We start from the raw sequence: 20,673 nt of genomic DNA, 5'->3' as shown, positions 1-20,673 counted from the left end.
TGTGCTCTGTTTTTGAAAGCTCAGTACATCTTTAGTATTTTTCCAACAATAAGAGTCAGAATTTTTACATTTTCTAAATCTGGTGCTACTGAATTGCCCCAAATTTAGTTAAATCAGTTGGCCAGTATTTTTGCTTTGCACCTTCGGTTCTTATGTTATAACCTTGTTGGAGGGAAATTATGTGGATTAAGTAAAATTTTCCAAAGTACTTTGCAGATTTTTTACCCATATTTTGGTGAATGACCTTTCAAAGATTCCAAAGTATACCATGATTGAAAATTGCTTCAAACATCATAATTGAGTGAATTAGGAAATATGCTATGTTCTGGCTGTACCTAGGCGGTGGTTCTGGTTCTCCTGCCCCTGTGTAAATGGAAAGGTGAGACTTGGCCTAATACAGAAAAAAGGTTTGATTATTACTATTTTTTATAAAAGGTAAAAAATAGTAAGACTCTTACTAGTGAGTTCAATGTAGTTTAGTTAATTTAAAAAAGATTTCAAACTATAATTTGAAAGTACAAAAACAATTTGCTGTGCTTTTCTTAAATATGAATACTAGGTTCTTTTTCTGAATTAGGGATTTATTACTGTTTTTAAGATTCATCCAGTGTTTTCTTTCCTGGACAGTTTGACATTCTTGTTTATAGATGAGCTGTTATAATATGAGATCTTAAATGTTCAGAGGAGAAACACAGAGAGGAGAGGATAGTTTTATATTTGAAGTTGCCTCTAAAGAACTGAGGAGATGAATGTTCCAAGAACACCATTATGCAGGTTAAAAATTAAGACGTTTCTTTGGGTTAAAGGTTGCGTAGAAAACAGTTGCAGCCTGAGGTAGACCAGCACGGTACTCTGTGCCTCTTCCCATTGTATGTGCTGCTGAGGACAGTCCTGAAGTTCGACTTGCTTTTTTTCACTTATTTATTTATTGAATTTTAGAGAGAGGAGAGAGGGAGAGAGCAAACATCGACTTGTTGGTCCCCTTATTTATGCATTCATTGGTTGATTCTTGCATGAGCCCTGACTGGGGATCATTTTTGCAACTTTGATCTCTGGACGATTCTCTAACCAACGGAGCGATTTGGCCAGGGCCTGAAGTTTGGTGTTACTGATGTTAATACTTTGGGTGATGTTTATGGAAGCTGAATGATGTTTGGAGCTAGAGTTCTTTGAAACCACTACTATTGTTTCTCAAAGTGAAAAAGCTAAAGCTGAAGGCAGCTGTCTTTTTTTTAACCACTCAGATTAAACCAGTGTCAGGCATTACAAGAGAATTCTTGGCCAAATTCATTAGTTATGATACATTTTGATATGGACATATCTCATAATTTGACCTTGATCTGCACATCATGTCACTAATGGTGATGAATCATTGCTTTCTCTTGACAGTGACTGTGATGGTTTCTTCAGCACGTCTTGCAAGTGCCTGGTGCTATAGTTGGTGCTCCACACAGGAACGGTGCCCAATTTACGATAGTTTGTTAAGATTTTTTGATTTATCATGATGCAAAAGTGGTAACACATTCGCTAGAACCTGGGTAGGCTCAGCTGTGGTGTTCGGCAGGTTAAACGCATTCTCAACTGTGGTATTTTCAACTTGCTATGGGTTTATCAGGACGTGACCTCACCGTAAGTCGAGGAGCATCCGTGCGTCATCGCTAATCCCTCCTGCAGCCCCACGAAGCAGCGATCCTTGTGATCATTGCCCTCTGTGGATGAGGAAACTGATGCTCAGAGCGGGGCCGCGTGGTTTCCCCACGTTCACGCAGCTACTAAATTACTTGGCTTTGCCTAAATCCAGTTTTTATTCATAATGTTTCTAAGTAAAATAGCTATACTGAGTAAGCAGCAGTGTTTTATAAGCCTTCACCAATTAGCCAAGATGAATTTTCACTACTTTAGAATCGCCCTCTTTAATCCTAAATAATGAAGCAGTGTAGTGTGATTAAGGGAAGTCTTTGGGATCGGAAAGCTAAGTTATGGTGAGAACCAGTGCTTTCTTTTATATTTGCTTTGGGGGTTTGTGGACTGAATAGATTGATTATATGCCTTTGAATACCTCGAACAGTTTTTAAGAATAGTGATGGATTACATTTTATTTTTTGCTGGCTGTTGTCTAAGTGTTTTTTAAACAACATATTTATTGGTTTGAGCTTCTTACGAATATCTCATTTCTCTTAAGTTCTAAGTTGTTTCTGAAAGCAGTTGCGAAACCACGAGACCAGAGTGAGATGCTGCCGGGCTCCTTGTGCGGTGCCGGTGGCAGCGGGTCGGCCCAGGTGGGCGGAGCCCCCTCCCTCGTGCTGTCTCGTTGATGATTTCAGGGACCCCGTGGCACTTAGCCACTGCCTCTGTACCAGTGGTGTTTTTGTTGAGAATGGCCAAATGCTCAGAATGACTGAGTAAAATACAATTTTTACTGTTTTCATAAACTGAGTTGTGTGGATCTGGAACATACTTTAATTAACATACACTCTAAAAATTAAGTCTAGTAACTCTAAGTGTAATTCTGATTTGTTTGTGGATATAATTGAGTTAAATGGTGCTTGTTATTCATTTCTTTCTTTGTCTTCAATAAAAGATAGGGATTTTGTTTGTTTTTTTGTTTTGTTTTGTCAGATGCTTATGGGAGGGTGGCTGTTCATTTACTTTTTCCTTTAAGAGGAACTCATTGGAACTGTTTGAAGCAGTAGCTCCGAGAGAGGTGCCGCTTGCTGCTGAAGTGTGCGTGTTCCCGCGGCCCGACTCATTTCGGAGGGAAGCCCGGAGGGAGTGAGGGCCGGACGGGCTGCCCGGACCTGTCCGCGTGCACTCCGGCATTTCCCGGACGGAGGGCAGGCGCTGCTTTCTTCACTGTGCTCCTGTCACAGAGAGCCTTTAGGATATGTATGTGTTCATAAAATTCTAAAAACTTCTCGAATGTGAAACAGAATGTTAAAATGGCCTTTTCTTCCTGAAACTTTTACTGAGAGGACTTTATTCCATTGCTCTATAAAGACTTGGTAAGTCCTTAAGGCCCCACCCCCATGCCTCAGACACATGGTAGACTAGATAGAACCGCTGCTTAATAATCTGTATTTTCATTTTTCAAACTTTTTAGGCATTTTCCTTTCTGTTCTACCCCTTTCTCTAAAAATTAGGAAGCAGTAACTTTGTTTAAACTTGGTGCATGTATTAAGAAAAAGTCCTGAGGGCTTGTGGGTAAGAGACTAGAAAACTTTCAGCATTCTGTAGCATTTGTTACAGCTCTTTCCTCTTCCCGTTTTTGAAGTTGTGACCCTGAAATTTAAAATATTTTTTGATGGACATTTTAATTTGGTACATATATTTTCAATGTTATATATTGGTTAATATATTTTTAATAAACGAAGATTATCTGAATAGTTTCAAAGGCAAGAGATTTATTGTAATGATAAAATAATGATATTGTATATATGTGGTATATACAAATACCAGTTTCTAAAATAAGATTATGACATCTAAAGTCTTTGCTAATTTGATACTTTCAAAACTTTGACTTTTATATGTATTTATTAGTTTAGTCAGTGTCCGAATGACAGAAACCAAATTTCACCCTTAATGAATTAGCTGTCTGTTGTCCGTTATGTACAGTTGCAAAGGATTATCTTTGCTTTGGTTAAAAAGAAAAGCAATAAGTACAACTTAAGTTAAAATCACCACCCCCCTTTATCTCTGTAAAGCTACAGTGATAATCCTTTCCTCTTACACTTAGAATCCTAACTCTTGATACAGTCTTTTGTAGGTTTCCTAAGACATCACATGTCACAAAAATGAAGGCAAACTGGTTTGTTCACCTGTGTTTAGAGCCTCTAAATTGAATTATGTGCAGCATTGGAAGTTGTAATACAGTTGAGAATGGACAACAAGGCAATTTCTGTGCCTTTGTTATTCTTTCCACTGTTGGACTTCTTCCGGTCAGTTTTCATTCTCTTGCCAATTTCAGGGGTAAAATATGCCTTTCTGGTTCTGTTGGCTGTATTTTTTGTTTTTAATGTACGAAATGATCAGAACCTACTTGTTTCTCATGGAATAAAGTGACTACTGGCTTTAAGCAGAATGTCCGAGGTCCCTGTGAGGGCGGGCAATCGCTCCCGCCCTGCCCTGTGCTGGTGCCTCCTCTGTGAGCACATGGACTTGGCATTGGTGGAGACGCCTGTCTGTTCTTCATCTCAGCCAGGTTTACGGTACAGGCAGAGGGAGCTGGTTAGTTATACTTTCAAGCTTTTACACACGAAACAATCTCTCTGTTCATATACATTTTGGATTGTGATTTTTGTAGGGTTAACATTGGAGTTGAAATTACAGTTTCCCTCTCACTGGTGTCCAAAACAGATGATAAAAAGGAGTGGCTATCAGTAGTCTTGCTCTTCTAAATTTGCTTGTTTTAAGGAGTTTTACTAGCTGTTACATGTATTATCACAGGAGGTATCTTTTGATCATAGCATTATTTGATAACAAGCAAATTTGAGTGTTAAGCTTAATAAATACCTATTTGTAGTTTGAGTCCATCAAAATGATAAATTCAGGAATTCAGGATAGAAAATAAGGTAAATCAGGGTCTGTAGACCAAGATAAATTAAATTGATGGTTGTAGTAGAGTGTAGAAAACATCAAGTCAAGAAGAGATGATGCTTAACTACATGTGACTCTCTTCAGTTTCTGAGAGACAGGGTCCTCTAAATATCATGGACAATTGTCAAAAAGTATGTGGAATTGGTAAACTTTGTGTTAATAGTGAATGATTGTTGTAATTCCTCCAACCCCAGTTTTAACTTTTATGCTTCGAGCGCATTTTAAAAACAACCACCCAGAGGTGTTTCAGTGGGTGGAAGTGCACTGCTGGGCTCCGCTGTTTCTCCTGTGGTGCAGAGTGCTTGATCGGTACTTTGCAAAGGGCTAATTTGTTTCTGGTGAACCTGAAGTGCATGGGCACCGCTGGGAGGAGGAGAGAAGGGAGCCGGGCGCTGGGAGCTGTAGCGTGTACGCACCCTTGGAATTACGAGGCTGATTCCCGTCCCAGCTCCACCAGTCAGGAGCACTGTAACTTTGGACAGGGTACTCTATGTGTTTTGATCTTCAGTTTTCCTGTCTATAAAATGGGGATAAGACCTACCTTGTAGGGTTGCTGTGAGCCTTGAGCAAGAGCCTCACAGGAACATATGGGACGCGCTGACCTTGGTCTCTTCCATTGTCATTGGTGGTCACCAGTTAGGTCTGTGGTAACTCTGCCTCTGTATTAGCTTATTGTGGGGTTTCTAGATTTAAAAAACAAAAACAGTTTCAGCATCTTTTAACATGTCCTTTAAACATCCACATAGTTTGCTTTGGTGACATGGAGTAGATGGCAGATTAGGTACGAGTAAAGAGATTCTTTCCATCTGCAACTAGATAAACATCACAGCATCAGAGGATTCCTCAGATGCTGGAGACCTGCTTCTCTCTCAAGGGCTGTCTCATTTCACTAGTTACGCAAACTAGGGCACGGGTGCTTACAGGTTGGCAGATGGAGAACTCGTGTTTCACTGCCTGCCTGCTGCCCAAGTGAAGGGTTTTCTGTTTTCTTCCTTTTCTTCTGTCTTACCTTGACACGGTCCAGGCCACTCAGAGTGGCTCAACTTGATCCCTATAACCAAGTTTTAAGCAGGAACATTTTGGATGAATTTTAGATATGTTTTCTTAGATGTTAAATTATCAGACAGCCTTGAAAGTCACTGTGTGGGGGCAGTTTCAGTGCTGTATGGGACAGGTGAGGGAATCTGTCACTCGCGTCCTTGTGGATGTGCAATCAGGAAAAAAACCAGAAGTGAGAAAGAGTCGTTTTCTTAGGAGATGTTACGAATGAAGTTTATCGTGTCAGTTTTAAGGAAACAAATGTCCTGATTATTTGTGCTACATTTTTGTTGAGCAGTTTGAGGGGGCAGAGCCCAGCCCCCGCCCCCCTCCCAGAGTCACATACATGCTCCTTTGATAGGCACATTGACTTTGTGAATACATAGGAGGTCCGCGATCTCCACATTTTGTGTTACTGTCTGTTTGTGACTCTCCGGGGAGAGGAGCCTTAGGTGTTCCCTGATTTTCAAAAGGGTCGAAGGTTTCTTCCCGAAAAGATTAGGAACCACTAAAGTATGAACTAATACGTTTGATTTTAAAAATTAAACGCAGTGGCAATAAAATCAGAGGGTTACAGACTTAAAAAATGAAATGTATTTACAACTTCTGCTGTCAGAGTATTAATGTTTATTGACGGGGTGTGATGTTTGCCAGCAGTCTCTCTTCTCTCAGTTAAACTTCTGTCCTCATTGGATTGTACATTACCATGCTGATATCTGGGTGGGATCATGTGAATTGATGTAGAACAAATGATCAAAACAAATGGATGAATTCGGAGTTGTTAGTGGAAGCAGGATGCTATTGTCTTCATAAGAAGGAACATATGCTGACAATTCAGGCTCGTAGGCGTGGGGTTTCTATAATTTGTTTAACAGAATCTGCTGTGGCTAATCCTGACAATTGATTCCATTTATTGAGCTTGTCAAGCACTGTGCAAAGTTCCCTATGCACATCATCTCATTTTTCCCTCCCAACAACAGTAGCAGGTAGTTATCACAAGCGTGTGTCGTGGTTCTCACCTGCCCTGAGCAGAATTTGCTCTCATTCGTACAGTTGTGGCCCAGGGCTGCACCATACAGTTTCAGTTTTATGGATTTCAGTTTGGTGGGCCTCTGTCCTTTGAGTGCCACCTCAATGCTGGGAGGGAGAGGAGAGCCCGCTCAGGAGTGTCTTACTGTAGCCGGAGCCAGCTCTTCGCAAGGAAGATATGTGACCTGTGGAAACCCAGGAACTTTTTGGGAGCTGGTGAAATGAGTGACCAGAATGAGAGTGAGGCCCTTCCTCCCAGTGTGGACATTGACCTAGGAGGCAGCTGATTTCAAGCCCTAGTCCTCTATGAGGACTGCCTCCCCGGGGCATTATTTTACCTCCACGTGGACGCGAGAGAAGCATCAGCGCAGGGCAGTGCGGGGGAATCCTTGGAGATCTGCACTGAGTGAGACTCCGTCTTTCCCAAAGGCTGCGCTCTCAGTGCTGGAGCCTGTGGGCAGAGCGAGCGCTGTGAGGCTCCGCTCCTATAGCTGACAGCTCCCAGCTCCCTTAGCAGATGCCTGAGCGTCCTGGCTGCGCCTGGAGGCAGCGATGTCGCTTTGCCCGTCTCCCTCTGGACGTGTCTCTTGTCCTCCCTCTCTACCCTCTGGCCTGCTTTCTTCCTCGTGCCTTTCTTCCCTCCCCTGTAAGACACTTTTAAAAAGTGAAATACAGATTCTCTGGACAATTTTTATCCTCAAAATTTGCTTCTTGTTGACATCAGTAGAACCTTTCCTCAAAGGGTCTTGCTTGTTTTTTACAAAGATAGATGTGTAACTTCACTTATAAAGACCTTCAGAGCAGATAGCTTTGTAGTGAAATACATGAATTCCCCAAAGCTCTTAACAAAGGGACTTAGAGATAATAAGTACCCAAGAAAAATTATCAAAATACTTTGGTAATTCTTAACAGAAACTTCATAAAACATTTAGGAAAAAGTTTACAAAAATAGTCATCTTGGGCTAAATTTAAATAATACTGTAGTCTGATACAGGCTAGTACATCAGAGAATAAGATATATTGTTAAATAGGGTAGTAGGAGATTGTTTTTAGGTGAATATCAATATAGAAAAACTGGAATAGAACTTTAATTTATGATTTAAAAAATAATTACTTTATGAGAATACCATTTAGTTCCTTCTCTGCCTCTTGAGACTGAAAGATGTACCTGGCAGTTTGGAGTTTGTCAGAGTGGGTGACTTTGTGCTGAGCCAGGGCGCAGGCACCAGCCTGGAGCAGACCAGCTCTTTCTGCCAGAGCAGCGAGTAAAGCCTCAGTCTGTGACCAGGAGGGAAAGGGACTGGGGGAGAGTTGAGGGCTTGGAGAGAAGGGAAGGAGATCACTTAGCAATAGTCATAAAGTCTTAGAAATTACCCTGGAATGAAATGTGTCATTTCACAGCAGAGCAAAGGGATTAGGGAGTTTAGTATCCCTGTCAATTTTCTTACTTTTATAAATGAACTTCTTAAACCTCTACCAAAATGTGGCATATTCAAATGCCATTGTCTAATGTTTGCATTTTAGGAGAAGCAAAATAAAGCTAGTGACCTGGTGATCACAGTCAACTGCCCAAACACTGAGCCCCGGCCTATACCTGGGAGGCGCCCAGTATGATTGTCTAAATTAGACTTCTGGTTTACATAATGCAGGTGAAACAAGAAGAGAATAGGAGGAGTGTGCCTTCTCACATGGAGACAGATGAGTTTTTTGGTGGAGGTCACGCAGTGCACAGGAAAGGAGCTAGAGGGTGTGCACCAGGGGCTGACAGATGGGCATTTGATGCCTAAGCAGTTCTGACAATGTAATAATGCCTGTTATGAATATTGGAAATCCCTGTTAAATCTTTATATGTGGACTTGGGGTTTTGGGGGGGCAGTGCTTTTTTCTGGACCCTTAGACTGGGGTGCAGTGGTAGGGGCCGGAAAACCAAGAAATGCTTCAGCAAGACCTTTCATTGTGTAAGCAAGGGCGGAAGTGGGGGCCTTTTCCAAAGTGTACTTTTATAAAACTACAGATGTTAATCTCAACCAAAAGAAACATTTTCAGTTGTCTGAAAATATTTTTAAACTAAATTTTGTAGTTAAATTATCAGGATACAGTATTGTAACATCGATTGTGGGCTTTGACAGGAATAAAACGCCTTTCCTTCGGGTGAGACTAGCTAGTTCCCTAGGGTGTGGCCGCAGCCTCTGTTTCAGGGGGTTGCCAGGCACTTGTAACACACCAGCCGCCACCTGCTCCGCTCCCAGTCCTGGTTTGTTTGGCCACCGGAGACTAATACCTGAACTTGAAATCAGTTCTTTACTTTGTAGTTGCCAGTTCCCTTTTTAATACGTATGTGGTTTCAGACTTTAGATATATACATATTTTTTCTCTATAAAATAAAGGCTCCTGAAAATCCATGAGAAGAATCCTAGAAATTAAAATAATTTAAAAACAGAACAGACTATCTGCTTACATTTCAGAGGTATTTAACTAGTCTCTAAAATAATTTTGTTTATGCCATGTGACTTTTTGAGGTTCCAAAGAGGATAAGGAAGTTACTTTCCTAATTTGAATTTACAAAATTTATTTCTAGTATTTGGAATTATCCAGCCAAAGCCACTAAAAGCCTTTTTTTTTTTAGAGGAATTAAAAGGTCCCCTCAGAGGTGGTCTTCGCCGTTTTCCCATCAGCCTGGCGTGGGGAGGAGCTGGAGCCCTGGCCACAGAGGCTGGGCACCCCCTGGCGGGGCGGAAGCATTCCAGGAATTTACGCTGCGAGCTGCACCACTGAAGTATCCAGAACTTTCCATTGTTTCTGTTGGAAGCAAAGCCTAGAGTCCTGTTTTAATACCATGAACAAATTACAACTAGAGAGGTTTTATTTTCATAATTTGCCTCTAGGTTACAGACAGCTCTTGGCGAGTTTACAAAAAAGATTTCAAATTAATGCCCAAGGAGGTTAACAGAATTTTTTGCCATCAGGTACATTTCAGAGTTATTTAAGGTATAAAAGAAGTCTGCAGTAAAAGTATAGCATGTCATAAAAACCAACTGTGAGAGCACCTTTCTGCTTCACATTTCTCTCTCTCAAGCGCCATGGACTGACGGGTTAAGGCTCCAGGTGGCTTGTTTGCCCGCTGCTCTCACCTTGGCCATTTGCGACGCCACTTCTGATCAGCTGGTAGCACGCCTGTGCGCGCTGCTTTGACCTGTGGACGCCTGTCTGGCCGAAGTGTCTCACACGCCGTTCTCATTAGTCCTGCTGCTCCAGTTTTCTCCCTTGTCCTGTCGGTGACTTTTGATGACTTCTGGGTACCCCAGTCATTTTTTTTTTTTAGGCCTACATTAAGAACATTGAAATTATTGAAATGGACTGTTAATTCCTGGGGCAAGGTTTAGTTTTTTATATGTTTCCAGCTTCTCTACGCATCACACCAACTGCAGTATGTGAAACTACCACCAGGTAAAAGGCACAGCTGAGGTTCCGCTCTGACAACCCTTTGCCAGCTCACACGTAACCTCATTTTAGCTGTTCTTGAAGCTAACAACTTTGCTATTACCCACTGATTCCCCTTCCTTGCTACCTGCTCTATTAGAGCACTTGTTCTTTTTTAATCCCATAAAAATCATTTAACATGAATTTCTTGCTTTTTCCCAGTTGAGCTTCTCATTCGCTTCCAGAACCCTGATTTACCTCTGGAAACCAGGCGTCCCCAGAGCTGATGTCAGTGCCGCGCTGGCCTGCTCGCAGGACAGACACCCGTTGCCTTTCAGAAGCTCAGCAAGATGTGTAAGGACTTTTGTGATGGGCTCTCAGGCTTGCCGGAAAGGCAGATGGCACTGTGCGTTCTCCTTTTTAAGGGTGAAATTAGAGCCCAGAAAGGGTCACTAACAAGGCTGCTAGAACACAGTGACCAGCAGAATTAATCCGATGGGAATGAAAGCCCCAGTTTTGCCACAGACTTGCTGTGAGATTTTAGTCAGTTCCTGTGATGAGGCAGAGCTCAGTGAGGTGTGTTTGTGAAGGTGGGGAAGCAACTGAGACCACCTCTGCGGCCCCTGTCCCAGGTCTTAGGCTGCTGCTTCTCCTTCTCTTACCTTTTAATGTAGCCCCTTAATGCTGTCATTCCATGTCTGTTCTCTGAGATCTGTACCCTCAGCTGAGACATGAGGCCTTTTCTTCAGCTTCATATGAAAGCAGGCTTCTGGTCTTCCAATTCCAAGGGCAGGAAGAAGAGGAAGGTTTTACAAAACAATGGTTACAAAAAGGAGGAAATTCTCGATGATTGTGTCATAGGGATGCGGAGAGTAATCTGAAGAATGTAAGATCCCCCCGCCCCCCCCCCCCCCCCCCCCGCAAAAAGAAAAAAAAAATGTAATACCCATCAAACTGTCACATGTGGAGAAACGTGGGGCCAATAAAGGCCAAAGAAATTTTGGGTTTTGTAATTATGAGATCAGAGGTGATTGTGGGAAGTGGAGAGGGTGAGAGTCCGGTGCCGGGATCATGGGCTGGACCGAGTGGTGGGGAACTGGAGGTCACAGGCCCAGCTGTTGGCAGTGTCTGTTCAGGGCAGCCCGTTCGTTCCTGGATGACCTTCCAGGCGCGATGGGCAGCTCTCCCTGACGGGGCCTCGCAGGTTTCGGGTCAGCTGAGTAAGGTGGGGAGCTCTCCAGAGATCGGGCAGACCTGCCGATGCTGAATTCTGATTTTATACGTCAGAGTTGAGTAGCTTCCCAGTGAGGAGGCAGTGCACGTAGAGTTATGTAGGGTTCCAAATTTAATTTCTTCAGATCACCGAATGCATGAGCCTTCACCGTTGTGGTGAATTTCTAATGTAACTTGATCCAGCCTTCTAGAATTTTGCCTTCTATCTGATGGCTGAACATTTTCAAATGAAACATTATTCTCTAGAATTTCCTGGTGTGTGTTTGCTTTAGGGGAAGAGTATATAGTCCAGAACTTACTCATGTGACACCGTAGGCAATTTTGGTTTTGCACCTTGCATCCCATGCGCCAGGAGGATAATGCTTCACATTATGTTAAAAAGTCATCCTTGTAGCCCTGGCTGGTGTGGCTCAGTGGATTAAGGTTGTCAGTTCGATTCCGGATCAGGGCACATGCCTGGGTTGTGGGTCAGGTCCCCTATCGGGGTTGTGAGAGAGGCAGCCAGTCGATGTACCTCTCATGCATGGATGTTTCTCTCCCTCTCTTTCTCCCTCCCTTCCCCTCTCTCTAAAAATAAATAAAATCTTTAAAAAATTTCATCATTGTGGCTGTCATTTTTCTATATGGTAGCTATTTTACTAGCAAACAAGTTTTATAGATATTATTTAATGGTGAATCATAATTTCCTCAGATTGGGGTTCTGTGCTGTAGACTTATACTTGTCGCTGGCATAGGTAAAATTGAAATGGAAAAAAACCCTGCATTCCAGTTTGACTTTTCCTTTTCTCTAAGTGCCATGGAAGTCTGTATACCACTTTCATTTGTGCTTGAGTGAAATAGTGGGTATTAAGGGCTTTTAAAAGAGTAAGTTATTCTTATTATGCCAGTTTTGGACTTAGGAAATAAATACAGGAGGAGGAGCACTTTTAGCATCATGATTCTTAGGTTTTAATCTGGGCTCTAGAGCTAATTTAGTTGTGTGGCCTCAGGTAGACGACTTTACACCTACGGTCCCTGCGTCTCTGTAAACTGAGAGGCATGGCTTGGGGCGCCTGGGCCTAGCAGAGTGGTGCCTAAGGGGCAGGAGACTCAGTCTCAGCGCGGCGCGGCACAGGCCTGCACGTGAGGGTGCCGGCCGCATCCTAGCCCCGGGGAAGGACAGGGATTAATTCACAGTTCTTTTGGCAAGAACCTTAATGCAGTAGATAATTGCTGTTTTCCTTCTGTTTCGTTTCATTTTCTTCATCTTTGTGTGCGTGCATTTCTTTTCCTTATATAGAAGCATACAGTTTTGTTCTGCGCTTCATTATGTTCTTTGTCATTGTTTCCATTTCACTTTCCTTGTGTTTCATTCCTGTATCTTTCTTGTTTAGAGCAAGTGGAGCACGCAGCTGGCAGTAGCCTCTGTGTAGGACCCTTCAGGAACCTGATGGTAAGTGCACACGTGTACTTACCAGGCTCCCGGTGGGCTCTGCCGCACCGGTTCTCACAGAGAGAAGCCAGCAAGTCCCTTTCCCCATCGCAAAAGCCGTCGTTCAGGTTATTTTTGGTTATAGATTTGTTTTTTAATTTTAATTTGATTATATATAGACCTGAAACCAAATACCAGGGAAAAAGTGGACTGATTTAAGGAAATGGAACTGTTCCCCCACCTGTTACTGCGCCGTTTGGCTTGGTGAGTGACACCAGGTGCGCCTCAGAGTGAGTCAGGACACCCAGGCCCTGATTTCTGGTCCATCAGAGACTGAGTAGTCCCTGCAGGGCACTGCCTTTGGGTTCTCTTGCAAAATAGCAGGTAGGGCAGGTGATTTCGATAGTTCCTTCACCTCCAGTCTACAGTCCTGATGGGAAGCAGCTCGAGTGTTCGATGTTCTGATAAAGATTGAGAGATTCATTCCATATATCAGATCATTTCAGTTCCATGAATGACTGATGATATTAGATTCATGATTGATGCATTTCCATCATAAAACCAGCTTTTGTCAGTGTTCAGTGAAAGGTACTAAGGAGGTAAATTTAATCGTTACATTTCTTTGTTTTCAGATTCAAATACTTTTAAATTTTCTAATAAATGTATAAGTTGCAGAACCCCAGGTCTTTAGCGACCCATATTCTATTGGTTTAGCCTTGTGGTTCTTAACTTGGGGAGCACCCCTCCCCCCATTCTAGGGACAATTGACCACATCTGGAGACTTTTGTTTGTCACACTAGAAGGGCGGTAGTGACACCGGCACCTAATGGGTGAAGGTCAGCGATGTGGCTAAGCAGCCTCCGATGGCTTGGACAGCCCCGCAGCAGAGCAGGGCCGGGCCAGGTGACTCACGGCTGCGGTGGGGACGCCCTGGCCTCCAGCCTGAGCGGCCGGAGCGGGGATGCTCTTGGTAACCCTCTGAATAGGTTGCAGATGTCCCTACCACAAGTAGCCTCCCCTCACAGGGCATCATGGTCTCCTGGTGATGGTTTTGAAAGAGGGCGCCTGGGGATGGGAGGGACAGTTAGGTTTGGAAAGCCCAAAAATAGGCATCTGACATTCAGTATCAGGTGGGCAGAGCATAAAACTTCCAATAGTAGTTTTACCTTTCAGATAGTCATGTGGTCTCCTTCTGAGTAAGGAGTGGTAAGGAATGGTATTATTAATAAGTTGTGTTTTGCTTTATTATACATCTAGAAATCTCAATACTCTGTTTACATTTAGGCCAGTTTATTTATTTATTTATTTATCCACTTGCAGACTAGCCTCTATAGTACTTGAGAGGTTGCAGAAAGTCTTTGGATTGGTTTTGCAAGGGATTGTATTACAATAAATTGACATTTGTATTTCTATTAAATTTTACAATGTGATTTTTTTTAAAAAAATGCATGTAAGGATTGTCTGTAAGAGGGAAGATTTGGACCATGCTTCCGTTTTTACGTATTTCGAAAGCTTATACCTGTAGAGGGTAGAAGTAAGAGGCCTATTTGAAGTACATGAGGCAGCTCTCATGTCTTATAACAAACTGCTGATTTTGATCCGGGGAAAACCTCTCCAAATAGAACTTCTGAACAAAGTGTCTAAGGGCAGGCAGGGCCCCTGACGTGCATCCCATGTGAGACATGACCGGCAGAGCTAGAGCAGTTAATGTTAGTAGCCAGCCACCGATCTTCGCATTCTTCGCTGCCAGTAATCTGATAGGGACTGGGCGCATGTCTTCGTGAGGATAAGACACTGGTTGAAAGGTTAGAATCTAAATTCCCTTAAGCACAACTGGATTCCTCAGGAGCCATTGTCATCGTCAGACACTGGCCAGTGCTATTGCTGTTGCCAGGAAGAGGACTTGAAAGAGGAGGTGACTTTTTGCAGTGGTGACGTGTTTTTGTGGCCTCGCCCCTTGCAGAGTGGATTGGTATATAATTCTTCCACCTGGGGACGTGAATCTGCCTTCCCCCCCACCCCAGACTCTGTTTCTGTTCTCACCAGGATGCGGTTCCAGGAAGTTCTGTTTTCAGCTGCCTTTGGAATGAACAGATTGGCTCGTTTTCAGAAATTCGTTTGAGTGAACTCATACACAGTTGCCAAAAACTTCGGTTTTCTTACTGAAAAATGAGAAATTTAAAATGGTATTTTAGAATTTCCTTTTTAAGGCTAGCATTAGAAGGCTGATTCTTAAGTATTTTGTACTTTTTTCCTTGTTGAATCTCTTAAATATTTCTCAAAATCTGGTTGTATTTTTTTAGAATTAATATTTGCTTTGTATTATAATTGATGTTTTTATTTTTAACCATTATGATCTTTGCAGTGATATTTGGTGTCTCTGATCTTAATTTTATGATATCTACATTTTAGTTAATTATGCTGCTCTATAGTGATTCTCTGTTAGGGAAAATACCATTTTCCAGTATCCGCCTGTGGTTTGTAGTTTGTCATTTTACTAACTCGGAGATGAAGGGGGCCAGAGGCTTGTTGTGAAAAGCTTCGGGGGTTGTGTAAGGCCTGGTTTTGGAGAACGTTGCAGAAATAGAAGGAGATTGTTTGGGCAAGATGATAGGATCCTATTCTGAATCTGGAAATTGAAAAATAAAAGCTACCAGGCATAAGAAACTTAGAATTTAAAAAATGGCAAAGAAGGGTCGGCAGATTCTGGTTAAACCCTAAAATGACTGAACTTCTGAACCTCCAGGAGTAGTAACTTCTGTCAAGAATTGTTCGTCCTCACTGAGAGCCCTGGTGCCTTGAGTTCACTGTTCCAGCTTGTCAGGAATGGGCTGCATTTTCCTCTTGTGTTCCGAATTATGGCATCACTTGGAATTCAGCGACTGTTTCCTGGATTCCAGCCTCTGAACTATTCATGAAATATCAGATTGTTCGGGACCTCAAGTGGAGTCCCTCAGGCCCCTCAGCGTGCCTTGCCCTGCCAGCCGACAGTGAATTATTCATAATTACTCTCTGCTTGATATTTGAGCCATTGTACATGTGTATTCCTTGCAACTCAGCAGAATCTCTGCTTCTGTTGTTCTACTTTGACAGTTATATTTATATCTTAATTAAAAGGGCCCCACGTTGTCCCGTATTGTTTTCCCTAATGCGCTTCTTATCAATAACCAGGCTTCTGCCAGTCCCTCTCATGTGTGTGGTATTAAAACTTAGTGCTATTACCTAATTTTTCTGTGACATCAATATTGTTAACTTTTCTAGAATATGTTCTCTTACTAGTTTGATAGTTGTTACAGCTATGAGGGAACTAATGCCCAAGATTCTAAAAAATACAGATTTATGAGTTTTTATTTTTCTCTGACATGACTTAAAAGTATTTGTATTTATCATGTATTCCTTTCTTTAGGAATGTGAAACAGTAGTTGCCTAGAAATAGACAGTTTGCTGTGATTGGATTAGCAGTTGTCTTCTTCAAGGACTCAGGGTAATAGTAAAAGAATGAATGAATGAATGAACAAATAAATAAATAAATAATGTGTTTCAGGGAAGAAAAAACCCCAGGAAAATAAAAACAAAGGAAACAAAACTGAAGACCTGCAGCTGAAGACAAGCGAGCCAGATTCCGCCTCTGCAAGTATGAGAGATTCTGCAGACGGTGAGCTGGGGGTGTACTCGTATGATTTGGGGGTCTGGTACCCAATTGCTAGGGCTGTGCATCCCCTTGGACTCGCCTTCTGGGGACCATTCAAGAGCTCTACAGGTGATCAACTAGCAGGAAGGCCCTCAAGCCTTCCACATACCACCTCCCCTTCAAAAAACGATTAAAGGCCTTCCTTGTTAAAAATGAAATTATGCCCTGGTTAAAGGAAGATGAAACATTCTGTATGATTGCATTTATAAATAATTTACAAAGCTCAAAACCATCAAAAAAAACTGGCAGAAGTCAGACTGGCAGGGGGACCGGTGCAGTGCTACTCTGTCACCCACGTGGGATGGGCACGTCGGTATCTTTATCTTGTGAGCATTTCATCTTGCTCTGTGCTTACAAGTTACATACTTTAGGCGTGTTTTATAGTTCAGTGACCCTTGATTTTCTATTGCAGAATGAAAAATGTACAGAAGGAAAAGTGGGTTTTTTGGTTAGAATTTAAATTCCTATTTTATCTCTCTCCCCACCAAACTTTTTTTTATGGTTTCTTCTGAGGATTAATGTACTCGGCCCTCCGTGCTGTCAGAGTTCAGAGAGGCATGGACTGAAGGGTGGTCAGAAAGCCGGGTTGCTCAGCTGAGCCACCACAATGAGACTGTTGCTGCTGTGGAGGAGGGAGCTCTGTCTTAATTTATGTGGCCGGTTTATGCAAAGACAAAAGCTTGCTCAAGAGTCGTTCATAGTGACCCAAAGAGGCAAATTTCAAAACGGAGGCCCATGACTCTTTCAGGAAACATTTGTAGAGGAAGAAAATTCATCAAAATATTTTGGATTCCTTTGAAGCCATTTTATTAGCACTTTTGTGGCGATGACATTCATAAAGGATTATAATTTCTTGTGGCATTGGATGAAGCAAGAATAGACAAGCTTATTTCCCAGAACCTTATAAAACTAGGTTCTGCCTACTGATAGCATATTTGCTAAGACATTTATTTGAACAACAACAATACTAAAGAACTGCACTACTTTTAGTGGCAGAATTAGAAAAGAAAATCCAGCAGCTCTGTCTTACCTTCAAAAAATTGAAGACAGTTATCTTTTTTTTTTTTTTTTTTTCCTGAGAGAACATCACGTCCCATGGAAAAAGAAACTTAGTATTTACTTTTTTGTGGAATAGCTGGTTAAAGTGATTGGTTCTGTACAGCGTAGTGGTTGGCCTTTCCTGCGTGTTCTGCGTCTCCTTAAAAAATGGTCTGAGCAAACAGCCCAGGCTCTTCTGTGTTCCCTAAACCTCTGTTTATGTTCAGAGCTCAGCAAAGCTCATGGAGTGTGTGGACACACTTTGGTGTGGGCCTTATTAGTGAGCAGAGCTCTGCATGTTTTGGTTCACATTATTTTGGACAGTTTTAAATCTGGAATTGTTTACCAGTCACAGAGAAAGGAAAGATTTTTTTTTTTTTTTTTTTTTTTGTTCATTAAAAGAAGCCACAAATTTTGGCCAAAAATGAACTCTGTAAAGAAATTTTTGAGCCTTAGAGTTGTTTTTTTCATTTTCTGTTGTCTCATTCCAACATTTTTTTTTAGCAACATGGTGAGTCTGTGTTGAACATGTATTTGAAAACGGAGTTCGTTCCTAATTTGAAATACATTACCACCATCAAATGACTGGGTTCTCAGTACGTGGAAAACTCAGGGAATTTATGAAATTTGTCTGGGGAAAGAAGGCTGGTTTCTGTTTAGAGACAGAAGCTTCATTGATCATAAGTATAGTAACAGATGGGTAAAAGTAAGACCGATTTTCCTAGGACACAGCAAGGTGGCTAGGGCTGAACGATTGAGTTTGTATTAATCTCTTGCATTTGCAGAGCTTGGAACAGTTGGCGTTTTTAGCCCCTTCCTTTCCCCTGTTTCTAGATAGTCACCAGATCTGTGACAGGCCTCTTCTATCTTGACAGTGTGGTCACCTTTTTCCTATCCCTTCTAGCGCCACTGCATCCCTGTTCATCTTCTGCGTCAGTGATGTCTTCTCCCAGTCCCTTAATCCACAGGGTGGCCCAATCTCCCAAATTGCATTCTCCTGCTTTAAAGTAGTTTAATGGATTTCCATTGCCCCCAGGTAAGTCCAGAATAATTCACAATGTGCTACGTGTCTTGATTCCTCCTGTTGCTTTTCCGTTTCTATCCGTGACCTTCAGGTTCGACCTCCTCAGTCCTTCATCTAAGGACCCTTCCCTGAATAACTAAGCCACACTAGATGTCCCTCCATTGTGCTTCTGTAACAGCACACACTCCCTGTGGATAGCCATTAATTTGCCCTACTGATGTTGCTGCTTACTTGCATGTAGCTCCTATTCAGGTGAAGCTCTGTAAGGGTAAGGATCTTGACAGTCTTGTTCGCATAGTACTGGCACGAACTCAGTATTTGTCTAGTGAATGGGGGGAGAGCCAGCTAACAGCCAGGACAGGTCCCAGTAGCTCCGCCTCCGCCACAGAGCCTTTCTGACCTCCCAGGTGTACACAGGACAAGAGGCCTAGCTGAATGGAGACGCGGGCAGTAGTGTAGAGAAGGGGGCTTCGGCGTCAGCATTAAAGGCACTGTGGCATCTCCTGCCTTAGGCTCCCCTGCTGTCCCTATGTTTTCTTTCAACTGCTCTCCCATTTCTCTGCTCTTCTTTGCAGCTAAACTTGGAAGAGTTGCTTATAGTCTCCTTGTCTCTCCTTCCTCCTTACGTACTCTTAGGAGCTCCCTCAGCATCTTTCCCTACTGCTGCACTAGAACTGTTGTCCTGGTTACCACGCCTCTCTTTTCCCTTCGCCCAGCCCAGCCCAGCAGCAGTCCCAGGCACAGCTGATCGCTTGCTCCTTGAAACTTTCTTCACTGAACCGAAGAGCCACCAACACTCCCACCTCTCCAGACACCTCACTGGTCTTTCCTCTGATCTCTAAATACTGGCGTCATCTGGGGGACATTCTTCCCACCTCTCTGTCTGCGTTCGCTCTCCAGGGGACCTTGTCCAGTCCCATGCTTCAAATATCATTTTGAGTCTGAGGACTTAAACATTTCTGGGCTCTGCCTCTTGAATCACCTACAACTAACTACTCAGCACCTTGACCTGGATTCCTCCTGGGGACCTCAAAATTGAGCACATCAAAGTCAACTTGATTTTCCTCCAGCATGTGCACACAGACCAGACCTGCTCTTCCCGTGGTCTTCTGCCACTTAGTCAGCAGGATTATTATGGCTGCTCTGGGATCCTCCTGGACACCTCTGTCACCGCAGCCAGGCAGCAAGCACATGTCGTCAGCTCATCTCCAAAATATATCAAAAGTCTGTTCCCATCGCCTCCCCCTGCCACCCTAGTCCCCTCCACCCCTGCCACGCTACCCTTCTCCTGGAGAGAGTAGCTTTCTCATCTCCCTGCCTCCACCTTACATCACCGAGAGTTTTCTGTCTTCCCCATAGCATCTGGAGTGATTCTTGAATATAAGTCAGTTATTTCTGTTAGAACTTTCTGGTATCTCCCTGTTTCACTCAGAGTAAAGGCCAACAACCTACAAGGCCCTGTGTGAGTTGGTCTCTCTGATCTCATCTACGACTCTCTGCCTTCCTCCAGTCCCTCCCCCACCCACAGCCTTTTCAAATTCCTTGCTGTGCCTTGAACACATCTAACAAGTTCTTGACTCAGAACTTACACATCTGCTGTTTATCCAGAGGGCTTCCCTCCCCCAGATACTTGAGTGACTCACTTTCCTCAGGTCTCTGCTCAACTGTCACCTTACTAGTGACTCCTTCCCTGACCACCTGGGTTTCTCCCGGGCACCGAGACTCCCGCTCCTTTAATAATTTGATCAGGCTTGGGAGAGAGGATCTGACTTGAAAAAATTCTGATCACATGATTCTGGAAAATGTTCAGGCTTCTAAATATGTGGATTTAGTCAGGAAGGAGAGAGAGAATCATTCCATTCAAGAAAGACCACTAAGAATCTAACCTGGTAATATATTTAACAGTTTTCTTATTTCGGTTTTGAATCATGAGAAGTTGGAATCCACAACTAGTCTGAAATTCAGCATCAGCTACTCCAACACAATTTTAAGCACTACAATTTCTATAAGTAAAAATATGTGTATATATGTGCAACTAGACACAGAAAAGAATCCAAGCTTTATGTGACTCTTTGTTCATGTATATCTCCTCACTGGCTGGTGTGTTGCCTGGTTCATAGTAGGTACTCTATAAATATTAGCTGAATGAATGAAATGGATTCCAATCCAATACAGCTTGACAATTGAGGATGTTGT

At 42.7% G+C, this 20,673-nt stretch overlaps 1 protein-coding gene across 6 annotated transcripts in view; it reads left to right on the top strand.

The window, feature by feature from the left end:
* Positions 1-20,673, top strand: part of PRDM2 (PR/SET domain 2) — a 114,660-nt gene that overhangs the window by 55,887 nt on the left and 38,100 nt on the right. For 5 of the 6 annotated variants that reach the window (XM_054579712.1, XM_054579716.1, XM_054579713.1 and 2 more), the window contains one exon: positions 16,269-16,379. In XM_054579712.1, coding sequence (XP_054435687.1) covers positions 16,269-16,379 — 111 coding nt within the window. Of the gene's footprint in view, positions 1-12,687; positions 12,746-16,268; positions 16,380-20,673 lie in introns of those variants that run through there. The other variant, XM_054579717.1, reaches the window with a different exon arrangement.

This window comes from Pteronotus mesoamericanus, unplaced genomic scaffold, assembly GCF_021234165.1.
Source record: "Pteronotus mesoamericanus isolate MK-2021 breed Mesoamerican mustached bat unplaced genomic scaffold, CSHL_Meso_final contig_557, whole genome shotgun sequence".
In the NCBI taxonomy this organism is placed as follows: Eukaryota; Metazoa; Chordata; class Mammalia; order Chiroptera; family Mormoopidae; genus Pteronotus; species Pteronotus mesoamericanus.
This window is presented reverse-complemented; position numbering and strand designations above follow the sequence as displayed.